The 25,128-nt window shown below is 44.0% G+C and overlaps 3 protein-coding genes across 11 annotated transcripts; all 3 read left to right on the top strand.

Annotated features, from left to right (window-relative positions):
• The first annotated feature begins 405 nt into the window (after positions 1–405).
• LOC127592416 (echinoderm microtubule-associated protein-like 1) lies at positions 406–5,484 on the top strand. Of its 6 annotated transcripts, none has more exons than XM_052053168.1 (7): positions 406–630; positions 3,461–3,658; positions 3,988–4,117; positions 4,195–4,296; positions 4,403–4,437; positions 4,511–4,537; positions 4,731–5,484. In XM_052053168.1, the coding sequence occupies exons 1-7, from the start codon at positions 477–479 to the stop codon at positions 5,018–5,020; spliced, it is 936 nt and encodes a 311-aa protein (XP_051909128.1). In that variant the 5' UTR covers positions 406–476; the 3' UTR covers positions 5,021–5,484. The 6 variants fall into 6 exon arrangements, with proteins under 6 accessions (XP_051909128.1, XP_051909129.1, XP_051909130.1 ...); XM_052053169.1 differs by having other exon boundaries at positions 4,409–4,437; XM_052053170.1 differs by lacking the exon at positions 406–630 and adding an exon at positions 1,648–2,520 and having other exon boundaries at positions 4,409–4,437; positions 4,742–4,927.
• A 545-nt stretch (positions 5,485–6,029) lies between these two features.
• evlb (Enah/Vasp-like b) lies at positions 6,030–19,764 on the top strand. Of its 3 annotated transcripts, none has more exons than XM_052053164.1 (13): positions 6,030–6,354; positions 14,676–14,844; positions 15,044–15,221; positions 16,228–16,294; positions 16,618–16,685; positions 16,767–17,005; positions 17,332–17,450; positions 17,868–17,907; positions 18,020–18,071; positions 18,202–18,259; positions 18,341–18,401; positions 18,474–18,531; positions 18,680–19,764. In XM_052053164.1, exons 1-13 carry the CDS (start codon positions 6,350–6,352, stop codon positions 18,715–18,717), a joined length of 1,152 nt encoding a protein of 383 aa, XP_051909124.1. In that variant the 5' UTR covers positions 6,030–6,349; the 3' UTR covers positions 18,718–19,764. The 3 variants fall into 3 exon arrangements, with proteins under 3 accessions (XP_051909124.1, XP_051909123.1, XP_051909122.1); XM_052053163.1 differs by lacking the exon at positions 6,030–6,354 and adding an exon at positions 8,099–8,675 and having other exon boundaries at positions 17,871–17,907; XM_052053162.1 differs by lacking the exon at positions 6,030–6,354 and adding an exon at positions 8,100–8,675.
• Positions 19,765–20,142: 378 nt separating this feature from the next.
• Positions 20,143–24,682, top strand: yy1b (YY1 transcription factor b). 2 transcript variants are annotated; one of them, XM_052053174.1, is made up of 5 exons: positions 20,143–20,908; positions 22,269–22,431; positions 22,550–22,610; positions 22,812–22,970; positions 23,602–24,682. In XM_052053174.1, exons 1-5 carry the CDS (start codon positions 20,329–20,331, stop codon positions 23,782–23,784), a joined length of 1,146 nt encoding a protein of 381 aa, XP_051909134.1. In that variant the 5' UTR covers positions 20,143–20,328; the 3' UTR covers positions 23,785–24,682. The 2 variants fall into 2 exon arrangements, with proteins under 2 accessions (XP_051909134.1, XP_051909135.1); XM_052053175.1 differs by having other exon boundaries at positions 20,145–20,908; positions 22,281–22,431.
• Positions 24,683–25,128: the final 446 nt, after the last annotated feature.

Raw genomic sequence — 25,128 nt, forward strand, 5'->3', positions numbered from 1 at the left:
GTAGGGAGGGGGGGTCCAAATCTTTGCTGCTTGTGCAAGGTCTTTGCGTCAGGAGCGTAGCTGCATTTGTTGCGGCAGGGGCGGGTAAACACCCCAGCCGGCATCAGTCCCACGCACACACACAAGACAGACGCACAAGTGCTAACACACGGTTACAGAGACACACACCATACATACACAAAACGCGCACACACACACACGAACAAAGTACTGTGTGTTATTTTTTTTATTTGTAGGAAGTTGCTTTTTGTGCTGACCTTGTGAAAGTGTTTACCGCCATGCACTGTACACATGCACACGCACGCACAAAGTCTACCCCCGCTGGATTGTGCGTGGAGATGGCTTAGCAGGTTCTTAATCTGTCCCCTGAATGACTCTCAGTGACAGTCTCTCTGTGCCCTCGCAAGCCTGTGAAGGTGGAGGTGGGGGGGAAAGTAGGGTGAGTGACCTGCTGTTCAGGGAAGGTGACCCACATCATGGCTGCGGGCATGGCCAAGGGGGACTTGGAGGAGCTGGTGGACCCTGGTTTGGGCATGGAAGAGGACCCCGGAGCGCTCCTCAAGAGGGGCTCGCTAAAGGAGGGCTACCACAGTGACTCCCTCCTAGCGCCTGACGCTGACTCCATGACAGGTAGATGTCTCTTTTTTTTTTAACTATAAAAATGAAAATAAAATATTCTAGTAGGGTTTCTGATTCCTAGTGTGGGTGGAGCTGTTGCTGTTTTAGTCGTTGTGATGCAGGCGCAATTTGGGTGCTGCGTCATCAGTACAGTACGTAAATGAGGAAACAGTGCAAACCGCTCATTTGCTTTCAGGGATACAAAAACAAGACTAAAGTCTGAAAGAAAAGTTTTGTAAATTTCCATGGGAACCTCACTATTCAAAGAACTATCTTTCTGGAGACTGTAATTTCCCAGTCAGGCTATTTAACGCATGCCAAGAAGATCGACGCAGGGCTCTTTTTTTTGCCAGATGCAGAAGAAAGTCTGGCCTGTGCAAAATGATTCCTGTTCTTATCCTACTTTAGCCGCACCTACATGGCAGGAGCCGGGGTAAGGGGGTACTTTGCCTAGACCATGTAACAATGTGTGACTAGTAAGTGTGCCACAGCCATAGCAAGAGAGAAGGTCACAGCGATAGAACAGCCTAGCTCAAACCACTATTTAATCTAATTAAATGTGCCAAAAGCGACCTAATCTAACAATTCCGTCTGAATTTTTCTAAAGATCTCTTGGTTTTGTGCATATTTGTAAACGTGTGTAGCTATTTACTTTTATATGTGAGATGATATATTTGGATGGAAGGCATGTAGGGAGAGCGTGGCCTTTGCGCGTCTGAGAGGGAGCTTCAGGCTGCTAATTCCCTTTTACAGGAGTGGGATTATGTGGGATTCTAATCCCAATCCCCATATGGAGAGTGTGTATGTGTGTGTGTGTGTGTGATGTCACAGCCGGTTTGAGGGAGAAGACAAACAGGAAATCAGAAGCAGATTATGTCATGCTGTATCGATTACAGAGGTACTTTGAGTCGAATTGGTTCTGTGACCAAACTCATCACGCAGTCCATGTTTTTCAAATCCATTTTTGTTCCCACTGGAATGTCATTAATCCATATCAGCAGCTCAAAAAAAACCCACCATCATTTCCTAAATGCAATAAAGGACAAAAAATAGCACTGCCTTTTTAAAAAAATATTTGTGTGTTTTGGATGTGAGCCTTTATTGGGCGTGGCCTAGTTGAGTGACATTCTTGTGCTGGATTCAGGTTAAACTGCGTGCGAGAGCAACACATTTCATTCGTTGCTGCTCGCTCTCCTCTGCATGATTTGGCCACCAGGTAGCAATATAACCCAGTCACGCAGAGATATGAATTAGAATTTCAGTCAACTATTGTAAGTGACTTGGACATCTGTAGTAATATTCAACCTTTTTTGCGGAGGATAAAGAATCCATTACTGAGTAGAGGTATTGATATATCGCCTGTCTACGTGTGGACTATTAATAATTAAACCGTGCCCATAAGAAGAAAAAAATTAAAACGAGGCCAAATATTCCCCATTGTGTCTCCCTTTCTCTCAGTGACATGAGTTTTATGTGTGAGGCCAGTAGGGCGGGGTCAGATGGGCTCAATCTGGGGGATTATCATTGTACCCCCTCTCACACTCACACACACACACCAATTTAGGCTGATTTGGACCTTGGCTGAGGTTTTAAGCACAGAGCGGAGGGCTTTAAGCATTCAGAGCATCCTAGTCGCGTTGCCAGTCGCCGTGGAAACCAGAGCAAGCACAGCATCAGGAGGCCCGGATGCCACAAGGTGGGTCCTGGAATTGCGTCTGCGGAGGATGGACCGAACGTCACCCCGTGTGAGTGGCCCCAAAGGAGGGGTGAGGAGGACAGAGAGAGTGTGCTCTCGCGAGGAGAAGAAAAGGAGGAAGACCGCCAAGGTGGCGGAGGAAGGCCAGGCGGGCTCGCAGAGGTTTCACCGCGATTATTCGTCATCAGCATCCAGCGGCTCACATGGTACGCTGCCACTTTTTTTGCGTTGACGAAGTGACTTTTGTTTACCGTCCCGTCTGTCCAGCTGTGCTTTGACCTAATTTGCTTTAGTCTGACTCCCGCGCGTGAGATGGGAAGGGGGTTGGAAAGCTTAGTCTTAATGCTGATGAAAAAGGTTTTAGGCATATTCGCGCCACCTTGTTATTATTTGTTTGACATTATTTATTCCGAATGTGTCTATTTTTTATGGTTGCCCGAATTCCTTCCATGTTGCAAAAACAATCAAGAAAAACTTTGAACTGAGCTACTCTTAAAACACCAAGTACCACCTAAAAAAAAAAAGTGTCTTTCCAACCGCCACCACCATGATCAACATTAAAAGTATATTTAAAATTATTCTAAACCAATATGGCACTATGCATTTTAATAGTAGCACTGCACTTAGTATATATTAATACGTATGCACATAAATGTTCAACAAAAATGACACTCAAATGTTTAACAACAACCCATTTTTAGGGATTAGGTGCATTTACATTAAACTAAAACAAAAGTGCATTTGGGCAATACTTTTTTTTTTTGCATGCCACTCAAGAGAGCACTGTTCCGTTGAAATTTTTCCTACCAGACAATAGGGAGAATGTCACAATAACATTGGACATTCATAATTTTGCATTGACATTTTACTTTTATTTAATATTGATTCATATGCCATAATACTTTAAAAATGTTAGACATTATTAATGGATATTATGGAATACAATTCCACAGTCGTAGGAAGAAAGTGTCCCATGATGTGGGAGATGGACCCATCTGTCGATCCATTTGACAAATCCGCAACCTTAATCATGTGACCTGATCCAAACAAGCCAGGGATTTCATGAAAGCGTCGGAGAGATGTGCTACATAACGAACGCCGACAACATGGCGTCATCCATTTGTCTCCATGTCCCTCCTCACCCAGATGGTCGCAGCTCAGCGGCCAGCAACTTGGATGTGGTCGACCGGCTCACCTACCTGGAGCAGAGGATGCAGATGCAGGAGGATGAGATTCAGCTCCTGAAAACGACCCTGGCCGACGTCCTCAAGAGGCTCAACATCTCCGAGGAGCACCGGCCCGCCAATGCCGCCGCATCGGGCAAGAGGACGTCGGGATGTAAAGGTTGGTCAAGATTTGTGGTGACACTTCACTTTTACTTCCATCCGCTGCCACTTTGTCTTTGAACTGTGAACTGGAAAAGACAACGAACTCACTCAGCAGTGCTCCTGGAAAGCTTAACCTCCCAAAATAATTACTGTCACCGCTTTCACCGATAACCACTAAATTTGGCTTGAAGCAACCTTTTTTTATTTGTTCCCCATTTCTTGGGTTCCGTCAAAGATGACCTTATCCTAGAGATTTTGTTTTATCTTGATGACTCGGCATAAAACCCAAAACTCGGTAACTTTGGTAAATGTACAACATTTATGTACATTGGTGCCCCCTCGCAGGGAGGCCTGTCTCATTGGGTCTACCCCCAAGAGCACCTGTGGGTTCCTCGGGAGTTGCCAGCGTGAAGAAGAGCTCCACCCTACCATCTGGAGCTACCTGCAAGAACTACAGTCCGACACCCCCTCGCTGGTGAGAGGATAATATTAGATTGGAAAAAATAAATTGAGTTGGGAACAAATATATACTGACTTGTGTCTTTTGTACAGTGGTGTGAGGAGCCCGGCAGGAAGTGTGAAGGACAGTCCATGTAAGACCCCCAAAATGCGTCCATCCTCATCAGCGTCGTCCTGTACAAGCACACAAGAAGGGTGAGGTTGTCTTTTCCTTACTCTTCCGACTCTTGATCAGCGAATTGGCTGCATGTGCTTGTTAATACAAATGATTACAATGATATGTTTTCCTCCTTGCCAAAAGGAGCAGCAGATCCAAAGAGGAACCCGTGGCTTTCGGTAAAATATTTAAGTTTCACAATTTATCGCTTGTAAAAGAGACACCGACATGAAGTGTGTTGTTACTATGCAGGCATGAGGCGAGTGACACACAGCAAAGGTAGGACTTACACATGACGACATTACTACCCTATCTAGTATTTAACTGGACAAGTATTTGATTCGTGTTTTTCTGTCGACTCTTCATATATTTCTTCATCTCACCGTGACTTATTTCCCATGTCCCTTGCATGCTGTCCCCTTCACCTTCCCCACCATCCTCACCCTCGTCCCCATCTCACCGCTTCACTTAGTGACTATGCAGATATATCTGAGCCCCCACGCAAGAAAGACTGGGTCTTCTGAGACCATTGCAACATCTGCCCCCACGGTGCCTGCAGCGGGTGGCAGTGGTGGGCCGGGGGGGACCCAGCAGGCAAGGGGCGCGACCAAATCCGATGCAAGGAGGAAGAGCCCGTCTTTCATGTTGAACCTACAGAAGACCTCCTCCAGTGCCACCAGTCAAAAGAACACACAGCAGGATGCTAACAAACACAAAAGCCCTATCAAGTCCCCTAGCCAGTACTTTCAGATTTGTTACTGACAAGCTAGAAACAACGCCCCCATTATGTTGTCACATTACCTGACGATCTTGTTTTGGACAACTTTTGGCTTTCTTTTGGCTTAATGGATTTCTGTAAATAGAGACATATATAACATAGCGGTTGGTCTAATAGTGAGTCTTGTGGAACACCACTGTTCAATGCAAAAAGTTCATTTTGAAACATACTTTAAAAACGAAACTCACCACCTTGTTGGAATCCATCATTAAAAATTTCGTGAACTATCATTTATATGATCCACGGCAACTGCTTTTAGTAAGACCCTTTTTTAGAGCCATGGCCACTATTTGACGAAACATTCACCATAGTTTTAAATAGGTTGGTCGTTTCTGTTATTTGTAGTAGTACTTCCACAATGTGTATTGCAAACACATACAGGACAGAATGTACTAGAATGTAAGGTTATGTGTTAAAAAAATTAATAATAAACTACCTTGTGCTGTGATGTATTTCCTTTCGTTCATCAATGCACATCTCGGACTGGTAACTGTAGAGAGAAATTCGTTTCTATTTATGCACATTAATGATTTGAAATCAAGATTTCAAGTCCATCTTTTGTTTGATTGCATACAAAGACACATTTCTCGCCATCGATGACTTAGCCCTAAATTTCAAATCTAAAACTATAGGCCCCTCTAAGTTTTGGCGCCCTCCTGTGGTCACAAAAGACATACACGCCTGCTCAGTATTCCTTGTACTATCGAATACTGTCAGAGTGCAACTTCTGTGTGTTTATCAAAGCAACACATGAATGGCTGAAGTCCTACCTATCTATCCATCCATCAATCAATCAACGAATATCGATCTGAAAGTGTACGTTAGAATAAAAAAAAATTGCTTTTGACAAAAGCACACGAAACCATACAATAAAAACATAGTTACACAATTAAAGTTCAAAACTTACCAAACAAAACGCAAAACATCTGTTTATTCTTTCAAGAAAAGGCTGTCGCGGTTCCTGTAATGGCCACTGGAGGCCGTGGAATCTCATCACTGAGCGCGGTGGGAAAATGGCATCCCTGGACCGCCGAGCAGCTCTTGTCTGCCCGGCTTCGATGCCATGGCACAGCGGCTTGCAGCCGTGAAACAGCAGCACTGCGACTATTTATTTAAACACACACACACGCACATTCGAGAAAAGGTGGCCATTCGTGTTGTATTTCCTCCACCTTGCCGCCTTCCCACACACACTTCCTCTTCGAGGAAGCTAACGTTTGCACATTAAGGCGGCGGCAGGAGGCGCTAGCAACGCCGTTTTCAACACCACCCAAAAGGCGCTGGATGAAGGACAGAAACACGGCAGAGCTAAAATGAGGTAAGAAGACGTTCTTGCAGTTTTTACGGATTTGGAAAAGTCGGTTGATGACACTGAAAGTTAGCTCGGGTGAGGGCCGGTCACCTTCCCCTAAAATAAGGTACACTTGATGTGATTGGCCGGCCAGCAGGTCAGGTGTTCTCTGACAGAATCCGTGCGCGTGTGTGTTGAGCATGCGCACAAATTAATAAATGTATTTACATTTCCGGTTAAGACAGCCAGTCAGTACCACCGCCCTGCTCGATTGTAAATTTGGGTCAGAAAAGATTGCCAATTTAATACAGCATTTAGCATATTTGAAAAATAAAACGGCCTGAAACCCTTTTTAGTGCAGGTGTTTCCTTAGTGCCAGTTAGCAAAATTTGAATGAATGAATGAATGAATGTACTATTTTTTCTTCTTTCCCATAATTTAACAGTACATCGCCATCTTGCATCCATCATGAATTTTGGGATAAGATTGTGCTGAACGGAGATCTAATGCACAGCAACAGATGTATTAAAGTATTTGCCAAGCTGTCATTGATGATATCCTTGTTATCTTGACTGACTTTGCTTTGGTTGCTTGTTTAGCATCCTCATTGTGACCCAAACCCAGCCTGCTCGTGCTCTCCAATAGCAGGATCGATCAGCGGGACCGAATGTCACGCACTGTGCGTGATGTGTATTGATGGCGTCCATTGTGACCCATATGAATAATAATAATTGTAGCCATTTGCCGGTTAAATGTGGGACAAGGGCAGAGAGGTTTTGGAAAAGTATTACTTCAAGCAGCCGATCTCCAAGCCACGAGGAGAAATTCGGTGTCTGTCAATTAGATAAAACTATTTGCAAGCAAAGAATTAAAAACTAACATGAACCTGTTTATTTGAATACTTGCGTGCGTTGCCGGGGATACAGGGACTTAACTGCATGTCCATCGTTGCACACTAGAGCAATGTCAGATGATCAATTAAAGAATCCCACTGGCCAAATGCAGCAGGACAAAGCCAGAGAGCTGTGTACTAGAAAGAGAGTGCGCAGTGTAAATATGGCAGGGATTTATTTCTTCCAAACCATGATTGCCGCAAGAGATTACGATTTATTTATTTATTTATGTGAACATCATTTATAATCTGCATGCATCTGCAGAAGATGAAATCACATCAATATTAAAGGTTCAAAAGTTCAAAGTTTGGATGACTGGAAGTCTGGATTGATGAAGAGTGTGACCCAGCAATGTTGGGTGTTCTTTTTTTTTTATTTTTAAACCTCACTACTACTCAACTGCAGAAGGTACCAGGCACGTGTAAGGTTATTGGCGGTAGGAATGGGTATTGGAGTAAATGTACTCGATTATGGGGTAAAATTGATCTTCTTTTACATGATAACATATTCATTAACCCGTTTTAGTCTGACAACTGGCCCAACGATTTTAGGAACCGATTAATAATAATGGGTTGTGCTGCTGTTCTTCCTATTATGTGCTTCTATTCACAGCAACTCAACGCAGTGCATCACTGTCATTGTCTCTCTCGAGCTGCGTTGTATTACTCTGTTAATGAACAACCTGTGTGCGTGTGTGTGTGTGCGTGCGTGCGTGTGTGTGTTTGTCCTGAGATGTGAGCCATCAGATGAATTAAATTTTCTCTCTCTCTCCCCCTCTTGCTCTGTGTCTGTCTCTCCACGTGGTTTTACGCTTGCCCAATCCAGCAGATGGTAGGGGGAGGTGGATGAGGGTGATGGAGGAGGAGAGGGGGAAAAGAGGAAGGGAGGGGGGGCTGGCAGGACCAGCTCTCGACACAGCTGGGAGGGGAGAAACGGAGGGAGAGATGGATGGAGAGGGAGTAGGTAATCCAATGAGACACAGAGAGGAGAGGCAGAGCGAGGGCAACGCCTCAAAGCACCAGGAATCTCTCTCCATCGCACTCTCTCTTTTTTCTCTTTATACCCAGCATCCTAGCTCGCTCTCGTCCGGCTCTTGGCGCTAACTGGAATCCAGCTTTTCCTTTTATTTCCTGAGGTGGCATTGTCATCTTTGTGTATTGTGGAGTCATCTCGCTCGTTCAAGGAGTTGGGATATCGGTTAGTGGGCCTTTTTTTTTTTTAGCGAGAGAGGAGGGTGATGCCTTCCTAGCATTTCAGGTGCTATGTCGCCTCTTGAACTCTGACGTCTTCTACGGAAGCCTGGACCCATCATAAAAAGGAGACTCTAAAGCGCGCATTTGCCGTTTCTTTTTTCGCCGACATGGACATCAACCTGCAGTCGCACCGCTTCTACTTCCCGCAGATCTACTGCGCCGAGCCGGGGGCTCAACCACAGCTAAACGAGTTCAAAGTCAGGTAGTTATTTTTTATTTATTTATTTTTTAAAGAACGTATGATTCTGTCTCTAGGAGTGCAGCTCTGCCTCAGCGGTGACTGTGGCCTTACAGATGGGAGGAGGGGCAGGAGGAGGTGAGGATGCATGCTAGCGTATTTGGCCCCTGGGAGCAGCATTGATGGCCAGTGAAGGCTCATCAAGCCGGGCGAGAGCGCAGCAGTGGGGGGTGCTGACAGAGCCGCGGTCGGGTCACAAACGTGGTTGTTTTTTTTTTTTCAGCCGCCTCCCTGAACGCATCCTTTGTTCTCCATGCCGGCATTGGTGTTCCTGTGTTGCATTCACAGGCTTCCCTCGTGTTTGCCTGAGGCGCCAAAAACCAACCAGTTCACATATGGTCGCTGTTGCTGACAATTACCGATGTCACTTAATGTGATTTGATTCAAATCTTTCAAAGCTGTAACTTGTAGGCTTGTGGGTAGAAACAAGAGGAACGTGGGGGGGGGGCAGGGGGTGCATAAATGTCTGTATGTGCTTACAAGATGCATGGCCTGGTGTGATGGGATGTGGCATTGGTGTGTGTGAGTGTCTTGGTGTGAGCTGTGGCTCACAGCTGCTGCACAAGCGTACTCATTGTTTTTGTGTTTTACGGGTCCTCTGGCATTCAACAAATGGCGGAAAGTTGCAGTGGCTCTCCTTTCCCATAGCTGGGGACATTGCATTCAGATAGTACAGTGGTTCCTTGAGATCCAAGTGACTTTACTGTCCGATGTAAAAAATCTCACAAGGGTCGCGGACATGCTGGAGCCTATCCCAGCTGCCTTCGGGCAGTAGGCGGGGTACACCCTCAACACCCTAAAGCAACAGTTGTCGTGGCTTCACAGATTGTGATATGTTTGACCGCGACTCCTCTAACAGCTCCGATTAGTGCAGCTTTAAGGGACTCAGCTTGGCTAAGAAGCTTTTTCCTTTGGCAGCGGTGCCCCACTGTTGGAACAGGTTTACACGGGCGTGATGCTTCACTATATCGCGATCACCATACCAAGCATACGCCCGCCATCCCTCCACCCCCATCTCAACTGGCCATGTCGCCCACGTGAAATATTAGCATAAAAAAAGGTTAGCCACATTAGTGTTTGGCAAATTTGCTCCATGCGGATCAGCTCAGGAGGTGAAATACTATGTGGGCGATTTGTTCGGTGAGCCTTTGAAGTGAGAAGGAAGGTGATGTGGAAGAATGAAAGATGGGGGAATGGGGAGAACCGCAAAGCTCAGCAAAAGGGACGCAAATATGAAAGTTGACTGATGATTTCCCCCCCCCCCCATTTTTAAATAACACTAATACTGTACTGAATTAGGTATGTGGGAATGAAGTCGACCCGGCAATTTTCCGTCTTGTACCTTGTGAAAGTCTGGAGTCTTTTTTTGTGTTTCCTGTTGCTCTTTTGTATCAATAACTTTGACATTAAGGGAGGAATGAACTGAACTCAGCATTTTTTTGGTGTGTAACAAACCCCAGTGTGTGTATCTGCAATAATGCCGAGACAAGGGTGTGAAGTTTAACACAGAAACTCATTTCTCTCGCCTTGTTGAGTTGACAGTTATCACAGTCAGAGACTGATGTCATCAAATTGTCACTTGGTGAAGATGCACACATTGTAGATCAGTGTCTTGCTTTTGTTTGGTTCTTTGTAAAAGGAGCTGTCGGATAAATTCAGGACCTTGTGTTACGGCCATTTTTCACGGTATCTCTTCGTGAGAAGGGCTTCAGCGTCTGTTGAGGGGGGGCTTCTTTTCGCTGCATGTGTTCCCATAAAGCATTTAAGAGTTTCCTGGTTGCTGATGCTGAGAGATGTAAAGCAGAAACAGCAATAGCAGCTTCGGGGGGGTAGGAGGTTGATGTGAAAGTTTAATGAGATGCTTTTATGGAGGCATTATCAAGCACGTGTCTAAATGCAGCAGAGTTTCAAATGGTCATGATGAGAAATATTCTCCAGGCTATGGGCTGCATGGACAAAACCCCCGAAAGGTGACTTGAAGGTCATGTCAGCAGAAATAATCAAATGTCCTTAAGCTCCAAATGGAGACACTGGCGAGACAGATTCCACTGCAGTTGTTTTATCACAGTTGGATAGTGACAAAAGCCTGATGTGAATTGCTTACACTAATAATATGGCTGCGAACAGAGAGGAACCGCTTTACAAAAGTCACTGTTACCAAATTGATGATTTGGTTGCTATATTGAACTACTTTTTCTTCTGTTAAAAAAAAAAAAAGCCAAACGCATTTTTGATTCCCTTTGATAACATTAATTGATTCTTTCGGGGGTGTCCCATCACTTTTGTCCATATTTATTCCGTATTTCACACAGAAAGTGCCTGCCGCGTCCTCACGAGATATTTGAGTATGATCATGATGCGAGCATCAGACAGGATGTGGCATATCATTGCTCGCTTTGTTAATGAGTAGACTGCCATGTGGTTTTTCCCTCTTCACTAATCCATTTATTTATTTCTCACCACTGCTCATTCATCTTTTCGTCTCAAACAGGCAGCCATATTTTCTAGGCCAGAGCCAATATTTTATGGCTGTTGTCATGCCAACAGATTAGCCTGCTCGTGCATGCTTGTAACAGTATAATCAGTGTGTGTGTGTGTGTGTGTGTTTAATACGAGGGGGCTCCCTTTAAATGTCAAGCAGCATGTGTAGACAGTGTTTGAAAATATAAGCAGGATGGGGTTTCTTTTTCCATAATTGTCGCCATCAGCGCTGGACACGCAACCAAATTCCATGGCCTTAAAAAAGGATTACGTGAATTAGCATTAAAACTGTTGTCAATGCTCCAAGTGGCCAAATGAGCTTTATGCTGACTGATCCCCTCCCTCTCCAAAATCTCCTGCTTGCAGATTTTTTTTTTTCCACTGTGGGAAACATAAACAGGATCTGGCTTCTGTTTCTGAAATGGGAGACGTAAGCGTATTCATAGCCCTCACACATGCACGATGCTGCTGTGTGTGTTTAGCATGTTCAATCGCCGGTAGCGTTTAACGTTTAATTACGTTTGTGTTATGCTGTTTGCTTTTGTGCAAGCGCTAAAGGTGGAAATAAAACTTGTTCCGTTACTTGGACAGAAAGACGTTGTTTAAAGTACATTAAGCCCGACCCCTCCAGAATTGAACTATAAATATACTATAAATTATGATTCCAAACATCATATATGACTTTCAAAAGGTTTCCTAGCTTATTCCTTTTAAATTCAGTGCAGAAAGATGTGCGCGGCGGAAAAGCTCACTGGAGTCCATGCAGGACGTGGAAACACGCAGTATACTGTATTGACGGAAGACAAAAACACAAAACAGTTTGTTGACTGTTGTGAGGATTTGGACGTTACCGCCGAACAGCTGCCGAGGGCCACAAAGACCACTTTTGTTCGCTCATCCTTTAGCGACACTGTGATGGACTGTGTGAGAATCACTAACTGTAGTGTACGCAGAGAAGAAGAAAAAAACCCAAAGACAAATTAATCAATCTTTATATTGATCAAAGTCTCAATGGACTCTGTGGATAATGTCAAACCAAGACAAAAGTCTGAGGCGCGGCTGAAATATGAGTCAAGTTGAGGAAAACATTCTCAAATCTTGAGGTCAGAGGTGTAATTATTGAAACTATGAGTCATAGTATGATGAGACATAATTTTATATGATGAGCAGCACAATATACAGTATATATATATATATATATATATATATATATATATATATATATATATATATATATATTTTAAATTAAAGGATGCATCTTAAAGGGACCCCCCCCCCCAAAAAAAAAATTACCAGTCCGATCTGTCCTTTCTCCTTATAAAGGCAAGACAAAGGCAGCTTGATTGATATAGCACATTTCATATGCACGGTAACTCAATGTGCTTTACATAATTAAAAGTCCAACTTTTGAAAGCATTAACAAGCAAAAGAACTAAAGACATCCAAAAAAAAGACACCTCACAAGAACATTAAATGTTTGAGTCATGTCATGTCACAAAAATAAAGTCGAAATATCACCAGCTCATCTCAACAGCATCTTTGTTTTGACAAGTTACATTACACATCATTTTGCATTTAAGGGTGTAACACACACTCACACACACACCAGAAAATGCAGCCATGTGTTTAATTTATTTTCTTTAACTTGTCGACTCTGTTAAACTTGAAGCGGGGCTTCTCGGCAACTGGCAGAAAATGGCGTCGGAGAGTCCCAGTGGCATTGAAAGCAGCATGAATAAATGAGACGCCTGTGCTAAAAGAGAGGCAAGGAAGGCGGATCGGAAGGGAGGAAACGGAAACACACACACACACACACACACACACACACACTCATACTCAAGAAGAGCAACCGTGCAGCTTGGATCAAATATGAATAGTTTCTTCACCAGACATGAATAAGTCACAAACACGCATACACTTTAAATGTCACCCAGGCTGCCGCAGTGAATTCTGACAGGAATCTCAACAAAGCACTCATGCGAGAAGAAGCGCAGATTTATTAATAATATGACTTTTATTCACACAGAAGGTCAGCAAAATATTAGAAATGGCTCTCGGTGTGACGCAACCGCCTGCCAACCGCAGTGACGAACATTGTTTTACCCAATACAGAAGTCACTCCATTGCATTCAATCAAACCAGAATGAATAAACTGTGCATTAGCATATCAGTTCATTTACTCCCTGCCCTTTCTTCTTTTTTTTTCTCTAATTGTTTAAACCAAATGCATTCGGTGGCTTTTCCAGCAGCTGCTGATGCTCTTAATGAGACTATGTGTGTGTGTGTGTGTGTGTGTGTGTGTGTGCGTGTGTGTGTGGCCTCCAGTGTTGTGTCTGGCTGCTTTGTCCATCTGACTGTCTCTGCCCACTGTAGCACGCTTTGTCGCTCCTCTTTCCCTTTAGTGTCATCACACACACAGTTAACGCACGCGCACACCTGTACCATGTGTTCCGCTGACAAAAGACACACGTGCAAGAGGAAAAACGAGTTAATTCAATGGAATTACGTCGGAGGCGGGGAGCAAAAACGGACAAGGAGCAGCCAACACAGTTTTGACTTGCAAATGAGATGAACTAGGAGGAAGAAGAGAAGAAGAAGATGTCCCATCTGTGTCTCGGCCTCTGCAAAGCTAAAATTAGACCACCAACCCTAGAGGCAAAGACAAAAAAGCTGCGTCAGAAAATGGGAAGAAGGGAAGGTAGTTTAAGAAGGGAAAGCACAGTGGAAGGAATTTTATTATTATGCACAGCACGCTCAGTAAGTACATCCGGCTCACAGGTCCGATGAGATCTGGGGTTGGAATGGGCCCCTTAAGTATGAATGTGATTGTGATAATTTTATTTATTTATTTTTGCGGTATTTGCCCAGCAAACGGTTGGCGACCAGTTCATATTGTTCCCCGTCTCTTGCCCATTGTCAGCTGGGGTTTTGGCTCCAGTTTACCCTTGACCCTAGTGAGGATAAGTGCCACAGGAAATGAATGGCTGCATGGGCAATGCACTCATGTTGCTACCAGTATCAAGTCAAATTTTCATGAGAAGCTAATTGTAATATTGTGGAAATATGGTTTCAACGCTACAAAAAAAGGTTACATTCTTTACATTGTAATGAATGAAGTCACATTTTTATCCTGAAAGAGGGAAACTTTTTTTGCCTTTTTTTTTTACTCCGCCTCATGTGCTCGATGGCTCATTTTGCCTTGTAACCAGGTGCTAATTAGCGTAGCGTAGCACAAACACAGGAAGCTGGGAGTAGACGCCGACCACCCACCACCTCTAATGGTCGATGTTTTTTTTGCTCATTAAATGAAAACTGCATAGCGGGCAGGCTGGAAAAAAAACAGTTTGCGGTTAACTCCGAGCTTCCTCTTCAGGTGCAAAGCAGCAGCAGTGTGACGCTGGTGTATAAGAGGAAATGCCCAAGGTTGCACATTTCATCCTGTCTCCTAATTGGTTTGTTTTTGTCCCCCCACCGACCCTCAAGCGAGCAGAGCATCTGCCAGGCGAGGGCCTCCGTCATGGTCTACGACGACACCAGCAAAAAGTGGGTTCCCATTAAGCCGGGCCAACAGGGCTTCAGCCGCATCAACATCTACCACAACACCCCCTGCAATACCTTCAGGGTGGTGGGTGTCAAGCTGCAGGATCAGCAGGTGTGTCATGCGTAACCCGTCTGTCAACATTGATGCACACAGAGAACCTAATTACCTGTCTAGGCCTTTACCGACACGCATACTGTCATGTAAATGACATACATGCATAATGTGATCATCTGGGTATCCACACACACACGCACACACACACACACACTCAAATGTATGATGGATGACATGTCTCCTCACGCGTGCGCAGGTGGTCATCAACTATTCCATCGTGAAGGGGCTGAAGTATAACCAGGCCACGCCAACCTTCCACCAATGGAGGGACGCCCGGCAGGTGTACGGCCTCAACTTCGCCAGCAAGGAGGAGGCCACCACCTTCTCCAACGCTATGCTTTTCGCCCTCAGCGTGCTCAGTGCCCAAGACGGAGGTGGGTTACCGTCCAAAGACCATCTTGCCGTATTCTAAAGTTCTAAGATGCCCCCCCCCCTCGACTCCCACAAGGCAGCACATTCAGGAATATTTTGGGGATTATTTACAATAAATGCATCAACAATTATTTCATGAGATGAATGAATTAAAAAAAAATGTAATAATACAGGCTTTCCCCCCCACCCCTCCTCCTCCAAATAAATGTACCTTTTGGCCCATACTTGTGTTTTCTTTGAAACCTGAAAACACCGGATTTAATACCTGTTTTAAAAAAATAAGAGGGGGGAATCAGTCTGGCTGGAGATTACTCTGATTACAATGAACCCACTTGTCAGTTGAACAATTGAAGAAATGTGAGGTATGCCAAAATTTTTTTTTTTATATCATGATCAATGAGTAGCCTCCCTGCCTCTCATGTAAGCGCATCATCTCCTCAATCATAGCGTCGATTGTAATTGAAACAAGACTCTGGGGTGCTCGCTGCACTTCTGCCGACTTGGTGGTTTGCGTTACATGACAGATGATCTGTAGCTAGTTGGTAAGTGGGGGAGGGGCTGAAAGTGAGGCAATGATGGTCGAGGAGGTGGAAGGGCAGGCAAAGTCTAGCTATGGTAGGCAGCAGCGAGTGGCTGTGTCAGTGCTTGTGTGTCTGTTACAGTCGCGTCCTCTTCTTCGGCATGTCATGTAGGTGCACTCTTGTATATCTCGTTCGGTGTCTTATGCATGATATTGTTTGATCGATTGACTTTGGCATTTCTGTTCATTTCAATGGGAAAAGTAGATTACGAGTGTTTTTGGCCCAATCTCACCATCTGATTTAGTTGCATGACGCTCGATTATCTCTGCATTCAAGCATTGCAAGAATGAAAGTGAGTGTTGATTTTTGTGTCAACGTGTATTAGTGTGCCGTTGGTTTTATGCTTAATTGACTTTATATTGCTTATTGGAGATGTTTCTCCCCCATTTCATCTTAGCTGCTTTCTCATACCTCTTTTCCTACGCAGGTCCAGCTGTACAGCGACAAGTCCAAAATGGACCAAGCTCAGAAGAGATGGAAGCTCAGAGAGCGAGGTGATTAGTTTTTGTGATATATATGCTCTGTCTCGACTGATTAATCAGCTCATCGTAGTTCTATTAAAATTGGGCGATTCTCTATTTTTTTTTAACAAGTTAACACATTCCAACATAAGACATAGATAATAACATTTAAATGAATCAGCCGATTAATCGGTCATCCAAATTCTACTCTGACAAACATTTTGGGCGGAGTTCCTCAGGAAAATGTGTCAGATCCTTTCATTTTCTTCACATTTTACTTATTGTATTGTCCTAGTACTATTGTCCATAACTTAGCTGTATGAAGAGTATTGTATCTACCGTGTGAGTTCCTGCAGGCAGATGATTGAGCAGCAGCAGCAGATACAGGCCCACATGGAGCGGGAGCGACGCTCCTCCAACTCAGGTTGTGATGTCACACAGTGATATCATATTAGACCAAAATGGCAGCTCGGGAACTCCCGCTTGCTCTTCTTCCTCCATCCAGGTTCTCCTTTCCAAGGCCACCCCGCCGTGCTCTCTGTGGCGCCCCCGGTTGTACCTCCTCCTGCGTGCTTGGCAGCGGGGCCTCCACCTCCACCACCACCTCCTGGACCTCCGCCACCCTCTGCCGGAGCCCCGCCTCCGCCACTGCCGCCCCCGCTAGCCAGCCACGGGGAAGAGCCGACAGCCCAGACAGGGCTCGCTGCCATGATTGCCGGCGCCAAGCTGCGGCGGGTACAAAGAGTAAGGCCCCTCAATCTTCATGATTATAATTTAATTACTGTTTGTTATTATGTCCTAACATTTTTTATCATTAATTAAACTATACATTGATATAAGAGTCTACATTCCTCTGTTCAAATGCCATTTTTAATTGAAAATGAGACCAAGAGGAATAATTCCAAATCTTTTTCCACCTTTCACGTCCCTATAAGAGACAGTTAAAAAAAACATTTTATATAACTTTTCAAATGTCTTTCAGTTTTTGATTTCTTTCCACTGTATGGCATATGTTCAATTTTTCAGCTCTTTAATTTAATGTTTTAACAATGATGCTTTACTCTCACCAGCCGGAGGAGAGCTTGTCCAGCTCGTCTAGTTCGTCCAACGGCAAAAACAGTGAAGTAAACCGGACGAGTGGCGGTAATGGAGGACTGATGGAGGAGATGAATGCTCTTTTGGCCCGAAGGTCAGACAGAAAAAGGGGTTTTTAATGTTATTGGTACCTTTTTTCCACCTCGGTTGCCTTGTAGTGAGGTTTGAAGTTCGAGTTGCCACTTATGGTTCATGCTTGTGTGATACCACCTCCTTATTTATTAAGTAATTTAATAATAGTAATTTAATAAAACACAGACTAATGAGAATATTAATTATTAATATGTGAATGTTCTTGGCATATCTTTTTTTCCCCATTTCAATGGACGATGTGCTTGCTTCTGGTGTATGAACCGTGACCACCTGAGGGCAGTGTAATACCGACACAAAATAAATTGTACATGGAGATGGTCTCTGCGTATCCACGCCACTTTATTTTTGTTTTATTTACATACTTTTGATTGTTTTTTATTCAAAACTTTCCTAACATGACGCCTTCTCTTGCTCCCAGAAGAAAAGCAGCGTCAGAGAAGCCAGACGACAACCAAAGTGTGAGTGTATGGCTCATCCGCTGATAAAAACTGTCTTACATTATGCAAAAATTGTCACTGTAATGTTTAACAACTTTTTAAAAAATACTGTGACGTGTGTGTCTTCCCTCAGGATGAGCCAAATTCTACTTCCCCCAGCACTAGGGGGGGTCACAATGCCACAGGCAAGCGAGCATTAGCATCACATCAAGATCTTGACGCATGATTGCATTTTAATTCATTATTGCAGAGATGGCAGATGCTTTGGGCTGTTAGTTTCACGCAGATCATTCTATAAGCATCTTCTTTGTACAGATGGCGCAAAAAAACCATGGGACAGGGCCAACTCTGCGGACAGGGCCATGGGTTCAAGGTGAGATATATGTATTTTTTTATTATGATAGTGAAACACGCAGGAAATGTATATAATATTTGCTTAATGACAACCTCGTAGGATACGGCTTGCGGGGAGCGGCACGGACGCAGATGCGTTAGACATGGACAGAATGAAACAGGTACGCTGTCTCTGTACAATTAAAAAGACATTTTCTTTGCTTTACAAAAGACTGACGTGTGTGTTCCTTCAGGAAATCTTGGAAGAAGTGTTCCGCGAGTTACATAAAGTAAAGGAAGAAATTATTGACGGTGAGACCTATTTAGCTTATATTTTACCAATACATGTGAATGTCTTTATCAATTACGTTCAACAACATAGCTCAGTCAAAAATGTTTACTCCACATTGGCAGCATATTGCATGGAGCTGCTATTTATTTATTGATTGATTCCCCACAGCCATTAGACACGAACTCATTCGAGTGAGCACAGCATAGATCTCACCTGTCCAAGGAGAAGGAGTTGGGCCTAAACCGTGCCGTCCATTATGGTGTTGAAGAGCCGCCGCAGCCCCCATGTTTTTGCGGCGCGCATTGACTTGAGGGGAGGTGCTGTAAGCATGTGTTTGTATGTGTGTGTGTATGTGTGTGTGTGTGCGCGCATGTGTGTGTGAAGGATGTCTCCCCCCACCCCATCTTTGGCCTGAAAAACATGAAAAAAAACTCTATATTCAAATAGTTATATGGTGTCCAGGAGTTTATTCAACACTTTTTTTTCAAGTCATCATTACCCTTACTATCTTATTCTTCATTATTGGTATCTTATTAGAGGGTATAAGCCAGTAAAAATGTGGGTCAACTAAAAGAATAAGAATACAATCATAAAGGTAATCCATCCGTTCGTTTTCTATAGCAGTTATCCTCAATAGGGACTGGAGCAATAGCCTATTCCAGTTGATTTAGGAGAGAGGCAGGCGATACACTGGACTGGTTGCCAGGAAACCACTTGTGGTCAGTACAAAACTGACATGCAAATTTTTGGAGAGAAAGAAAAGTCATATTTAATTACTTATATGGTCCACAGGAGTTAATATTTTTACCCTTGCCATATTTCTTATTAGAGTTTAGTTTAGAAAAAGAATATGCCCAAAGACAGCTGGGATAGGCCCCAACACACCCACGACCCTCGTGAGGACAAGCGGTTCTGGTAATGGATGAATGATAGTAAAGGTAATTTTGGACGTTTTTATTAATTTGCTTCTAGATTAATATTTTTAAATGAATTTATTTCCTTTTTTAACAGCAAAATGACACTTTTGACCAACAACAGTCACTGCAATACTCTTTAAAAAAACACAACACCCCAGAATATTTGTGATCATGTTAATAATAATAATTTTAAAAACGTTTATTGGCTGCCAAGTATTGTTTATTCTTTTCTCTTTATGATGACAAAGTGCTTCCTTGTTGACAAACAGAAGAAAAAAGAAGAAATGCACTGTTTTGAAATGAATTCAAATAAAACTGTGAACATCTTGGATAAAAGGCTGACTCTTTTCCTTAATGTGGGTCGTCTTTTATAAAACAGTATTTCTTTCATTGCCTTGATGCATTCTTGCTGCTGGAGGCTGTGAATTTCCCCAGTGTGGGACGAATAAAGGATATCTTATCTTATCTTATGCCAACCCAAATTGTGCATTTTTTATATGGGTTGCACATAGACAAACAGAAGCCTGGATGTATAAAATACAAAACCTGGTCTCCCCCTCCAAAATAGACCCCCCCCCCCCCAAAAAAAAAAAACATTTCGCGCACATGGACGGATAGTGCGTGTTCAGCAACGTCTGTCTGGCTATTCAAGTCTCAGGAGGGACTTCCGCCTCGCTATCCAGGTCTCGCGATATTTCCTTAGTAGTCGCAAAGCGGCGACGAGATCTGGTGCGGGACGGAAGAGTGGCGAGAGTTGGAGCCGAAGAAGCAGTGAGGTCGGCCAGAGCGAGAACCGGAGCTGGGGGGGGCGTGTGAGAGGTAACGCGGCGGGTCCCGAAAGCCCGGAATTTGGTACATAAACGCGGCGTGAATGAGACAGGCAAGCTGGAGGACTTCGACATGGCATCCGGAGAAACTCTGTACATCGGGTCGGACGGCACGGAGATGCCGGCCGAGATTGTAGAGCTCCACGAGATAGAAGTGGAGACCATCCCGGTGGAAACCATCGAGACCACGGTGGTCGGAGGCGAGGACGACGACGAAGACAACGACGATGTACAGCCCATGATCGCGCTCCAGCCGCTGGACGACGAACCCGGGTCCCTCCACCACCACCAGTACCACCACCATCACCACCCAGAGGTTATCCTAGTCCAGACACGCGAGGAGGTAGTCGGCGGGGATGACTCTGACCTGCATACGGATGACGGCGGCGGGGGCTTCGAGGACCAGATTCTCATCCCGGTGCCAGCCCCCGGGGTGGAAGACGAGTACATCGAACAGACGTTAGTGACTGTTGCCGGGAAGAGCTCCATGGGACGGGTGAAACGAGGAGGCGGTAGCGGTGGCTCGGGCGGGAAGAAAGCGGGAAAAAAGAGCTATTTGAGCGGCGTGGAGACAGGAGCAAGGAAATGGGAACAGAAGCAAGTGCAGATAAAAACTCTGGAGGGGGAATTCTCCGTGACGATGTGGGCGTCGGGTAAGTCTTGTTTGTTAGCCCCGCCACGGCTGTAACATCTCGGCTACACGAGGCCTTCTTTGCCAGGGCGTTGTCCTGCTGCTGCACCCGACTAGTTCCCGGAGTGTTCCGTCCCGTCGCAAAGTGGCGAGCGAACTCGCACATGACTTTTGGTTCGACTCGGAAACTTCTACCAAATGTTTTTGTTTTGACGGGAAGCCATGTTTTAAGTGTTACTGGGCGCCGCCATATTCCCCGAGTCCAGAGAAGTATGGCGGCGGCCCCCGAAAAAAATGGCGACCGTGGCGGGCCTAAACATAATCATGCCTATGGTCCCATGGAACTCCACCGAACCGGACTAAATCTCACATTCTGGCCGGATTTGGGTTAACAAAAACTCGTAACTCCTCGCCGTGCAAATGTTAACACAGTAGTCGTGCGTAAGATCACTTAATCGGATTTTTGGGCCATTTTGGGGCAAAATATTTTTCGTTAGCTAATGGCTAACTTCAAAGAGTGGTTAGCAGTTTGCTGCTTCGAAGGAAGTAGCAGGCCTCGAATATCCAAGTCTTATGTAGCGTCAGCAATGCGTTCCACGCATAGTTATTTTCTTCAAGTCTGTTTATTGCTTTGGTAGTCACGTAGAGGCCAAAACATGTCTTTTATGCATAAGGATAGGTTTAAGAGCACTAAACTGTTTATTTTTAGACATCCACTGCAGTGTTTCCAAACTCTTAGTAAGCCAATGCTCACCCCATTAACATGACAAAATGTTACTGAAAGTATGAAAAGCTATTCTGTGTGTGAATGAAGTGAAAATGGATTTGAGAAATTGTTCTTTTGCGTTCAGGGATGGGAATTGTCAAGTCAACAGTATTTATAGAGCACTTTTAAACAGCCATCACTGCATACAAAATTGAGCAATTCCAATTAAATTAGATAAACTGTGTGGACAAGGATAGCACTTTGTGGCGACCCCTAATGGGACCAGCCATAAGGAAAGGAAGAAGATCATGTTTTTCCTTTCAATCACATGATCAGTGGGAAAATGTCATTTGGTTGGATGAAGCATGGGTTGATGGGTCAGAGGCACAAGGATGACAGGTGAAGTAACTGTTAGTGTATTCCAGTGTACATTAGAAGTTTTAATATCGCTGTGCTTTGTTTCCCCACCGTGACAACACGAAAGCTTTGTAGTTATAGCAATCAGCCCCGCTCTCATCTTTCTGTGTGAAAATTTCCCAAACTTTTAATGCCTATCCAAATCTATTTGGGACGCTTTACATTAAATGTGATGTTTTTTAATGCAGCCGTTTCCCACAGACTTGCCTGCAGGCACATGCCATTGTGTGTTCGGTTCAGTTCTGTAATGTATTTCTAGACAACCATAAAGACATTGACCACGAGTCGGTCGTGGAGGAGCAAATTGTGGGTGACAACTCCCCGCCCGACTACTCGGAGTACATGACTGGCAAGAAGCTGCCCCCGGGCGGCATCCCAGGCATTGACCTCTCAGACCCCAAGCAACTGGCCGAGTTTGCCAGGTAGAAACCTCTTGGAAAAGTTGTTATTAATAATGAAAACCCTACTTAATTCCCCCAAAGTACTGTTATTCAGTTCCATCATCTGCTAAATGTAGTGGGGTTTTTTTGGCCCAAACAGGATGAAACCCAGGAAAATCAAAGAGGACGATGCTCCCAGGACGATAGCGTGCCCTCATAAAGTAAGTTCAATTTCATCCCTGCACGGAATGTTCCTGTTTGATTATCCAATACCAGGGTTCTTTGTGCCTCAGAAAAAAAGTTTTTTTATTTATAGTGGGTGGTGGCTTAATTGATTTTGAAAGAAATTTTCTCTCAATCTCTCTCTCTTATGTGTGTGTGTGTGTGTGTGTGCGTGCATGCGTGCTTGTTTCCCTCACCAGGGCTGCACAAAGATGTTCAGGGACAACTCGGCCATGAGGAAGCATCTGCACACCCATGGCCCCCGCGTCCACGTCTGCGCTGAGTGCGGCAAAGCCTTCGTGGAGAGCTCCAAGCTCAAGCGCCACCAGCTCGTCCACACGGGGGAGAAGCCCTTCCAAGTGAGCCTTTAAAGAAAATGATGTATTATTATCAGACTCGAGATACACTTGAAGCCGGCAAATTAGTACTTATCAGGCTGCGTGATAAAACGTGTGAGGTATAGAGATTTAATGGAACCATTAGACGAGGGTTAACAGGTTTTCAGCATTTACATATTGTGTTTCTCGCTATTTGGGCAGAATATGTACTTGTCATATCCAATATTTAAAAAGATTCAGGATACAACCCTCCTGCACTGCAAAATTGTAGTCGATTGACAGCAGTCATTTTAAGTATAAAATGTTTCCCGACAAAGGAATTCATGATTTTTTTTTTCTTGAACCCTTGACCTAGCCACACACTTCATATTAGAGAAAGGGGAAAACTCAACAAAGCTCGGTTGATAAAGCAATTATTTTGTCTTGGATTCAAACCAGTGGATAGCTGTGTTTGAGGCTTTTTCATCATGTGCAAAGAAAAGACTTTAGCTGCGTAAAACGAGCATGAAGACGCATTTTTTGCCAATATGGCTGTGTATTTTTATTTATTTGAGGGGTGGTCGAGGTCTTGCACTGGTCTTAAACGTGTTAAATTTAACTTGGCGTGACCTGCAGGAACCCTGATTATGTGTGTGTGTCTTTTGTGTGCTAGTGCACCTTCGAAGGCTGCGGCAAGCGCTTCTCGCTGGACTTCAACCTTCGCACCCACGTGCGCATCCACACGGGCGACCGTCCGTACGTGTGCCCATTTGACGGCTGCAATAAGAAGTTTGCGCAGTCCACCAACCTCAAGTCGCACATCCTCACACACGCCAAAGCCAAGAACAACCAATGAGACACCTCACTCTCCCATCTGCTCCTCAATGCGCCGTACCCCCCCCCCCCCAAAAACAAAAAACACTGAACACAATTTTTTCTTGCCCCACCCCGCCGCCATTGGCATTTCGAATGGGATAGATGGAGCCTGCTCCCACCACAGAAGACTTTTTTTGCCAGAGTGGTTTTCATATAGTCACATGGCTTTTATTTGCCATTCCGGTGTGCATATTGTACACCAACAACATATGTTACGCCCTTCTAGTCGGCACAAGAAAACAACCACCTATACTGTACTCATCATAGACGTCTGGACAAGGAGGTGTGATTCTTTAAACTGTTTTATCAAAACATTTACTGGTTTTTCCTGTTCACGACCAGTGAGCAGTGGATAAGTGCGAGTGTCACTACTTTTTTGTTTCAAATGTGCTGTACAGACTTGAGAAAAAATACTCTTCTCTTTTTGTCTCCATATTGTTGTATATCAACTGGCCACAATAAAAGAAAAAAAAAACACTCATCCCTGTTGGAATAGTAACACGACTGATGCAAAGGATGTCTCTCCTAATTCACCTTTCACATTTAAATTTAGTTTTTTTCTTTTATATTTCAGGCATCTGGCAGCAAAACAGTTCATCAGATGTGTGTGTGTTTTTTAATCATTGTATGATTTTGATTTCGAAGACGGTTTGCAACAAATGGTAAGATGTATTTGCTTGAACTAATATTTGAGGTTGCCTTCTCTCGTGTGACCTTTTGCTGTTGTGGTTTACAATATTTTGGTGCGCTTCTTTGCATAAGTACGTGGGTCAAACTGATATCACCGCAGTAATAAATACTTTGTTAGAGGAAGGCATTTTCATTATATTCATGTAATTTCCACTTTACAGTAAAGCAGGAAAAGTAATTCACTGGAATGGTATTTACTTATTTCAACATGTGTGCATTAAATATCTTGTGATTTGTTTTTAATTACTAGGAAAATTTAGGGATACTAATATAATATATTAAAAAATATATATAAACGTATAATTTATTAATAGTTATAAAAATTGAAGGGTATTTGTAAGTATTGCTTTTTTATTTTTTGCTGATTTTGGGGGGGATTTTGTAACCTTTTAATAGGGACTCTGCTAGAAAATGGAGGGACATTATTTTTAAATTAAAGAAAAAGAATATGGAAGGAAAATGGTCAGTGATAAGCTTTTATAATTTTCTATTTTATTTCTTAACTAGAACAGAGACTGGGACACTTTCCAAGTTAACTGCGCTGACAGGTAAGTCCCCCCCCCCCCTCCATTTCCTAATTCAAGCCGATTTACACCCAGATGCTGCCCTCTGCTGGTCACAGTTGTCGTCACAC

This window comes from Hippocampus zosterae, chromosome 19 (assembly GCF_025434085.1).
Source record: "Hippocampus zosterae strain Florida chromosome 19, ASM2543408v3, whole genome shotgun sequence".
Classification (NCBI taxonomy): Eukaryota; Metazoa; Chordata; class Actinopteri; order Syngnathiformes; family Syngnathidae; genus Hippocampus; species Hippocampus zosterae.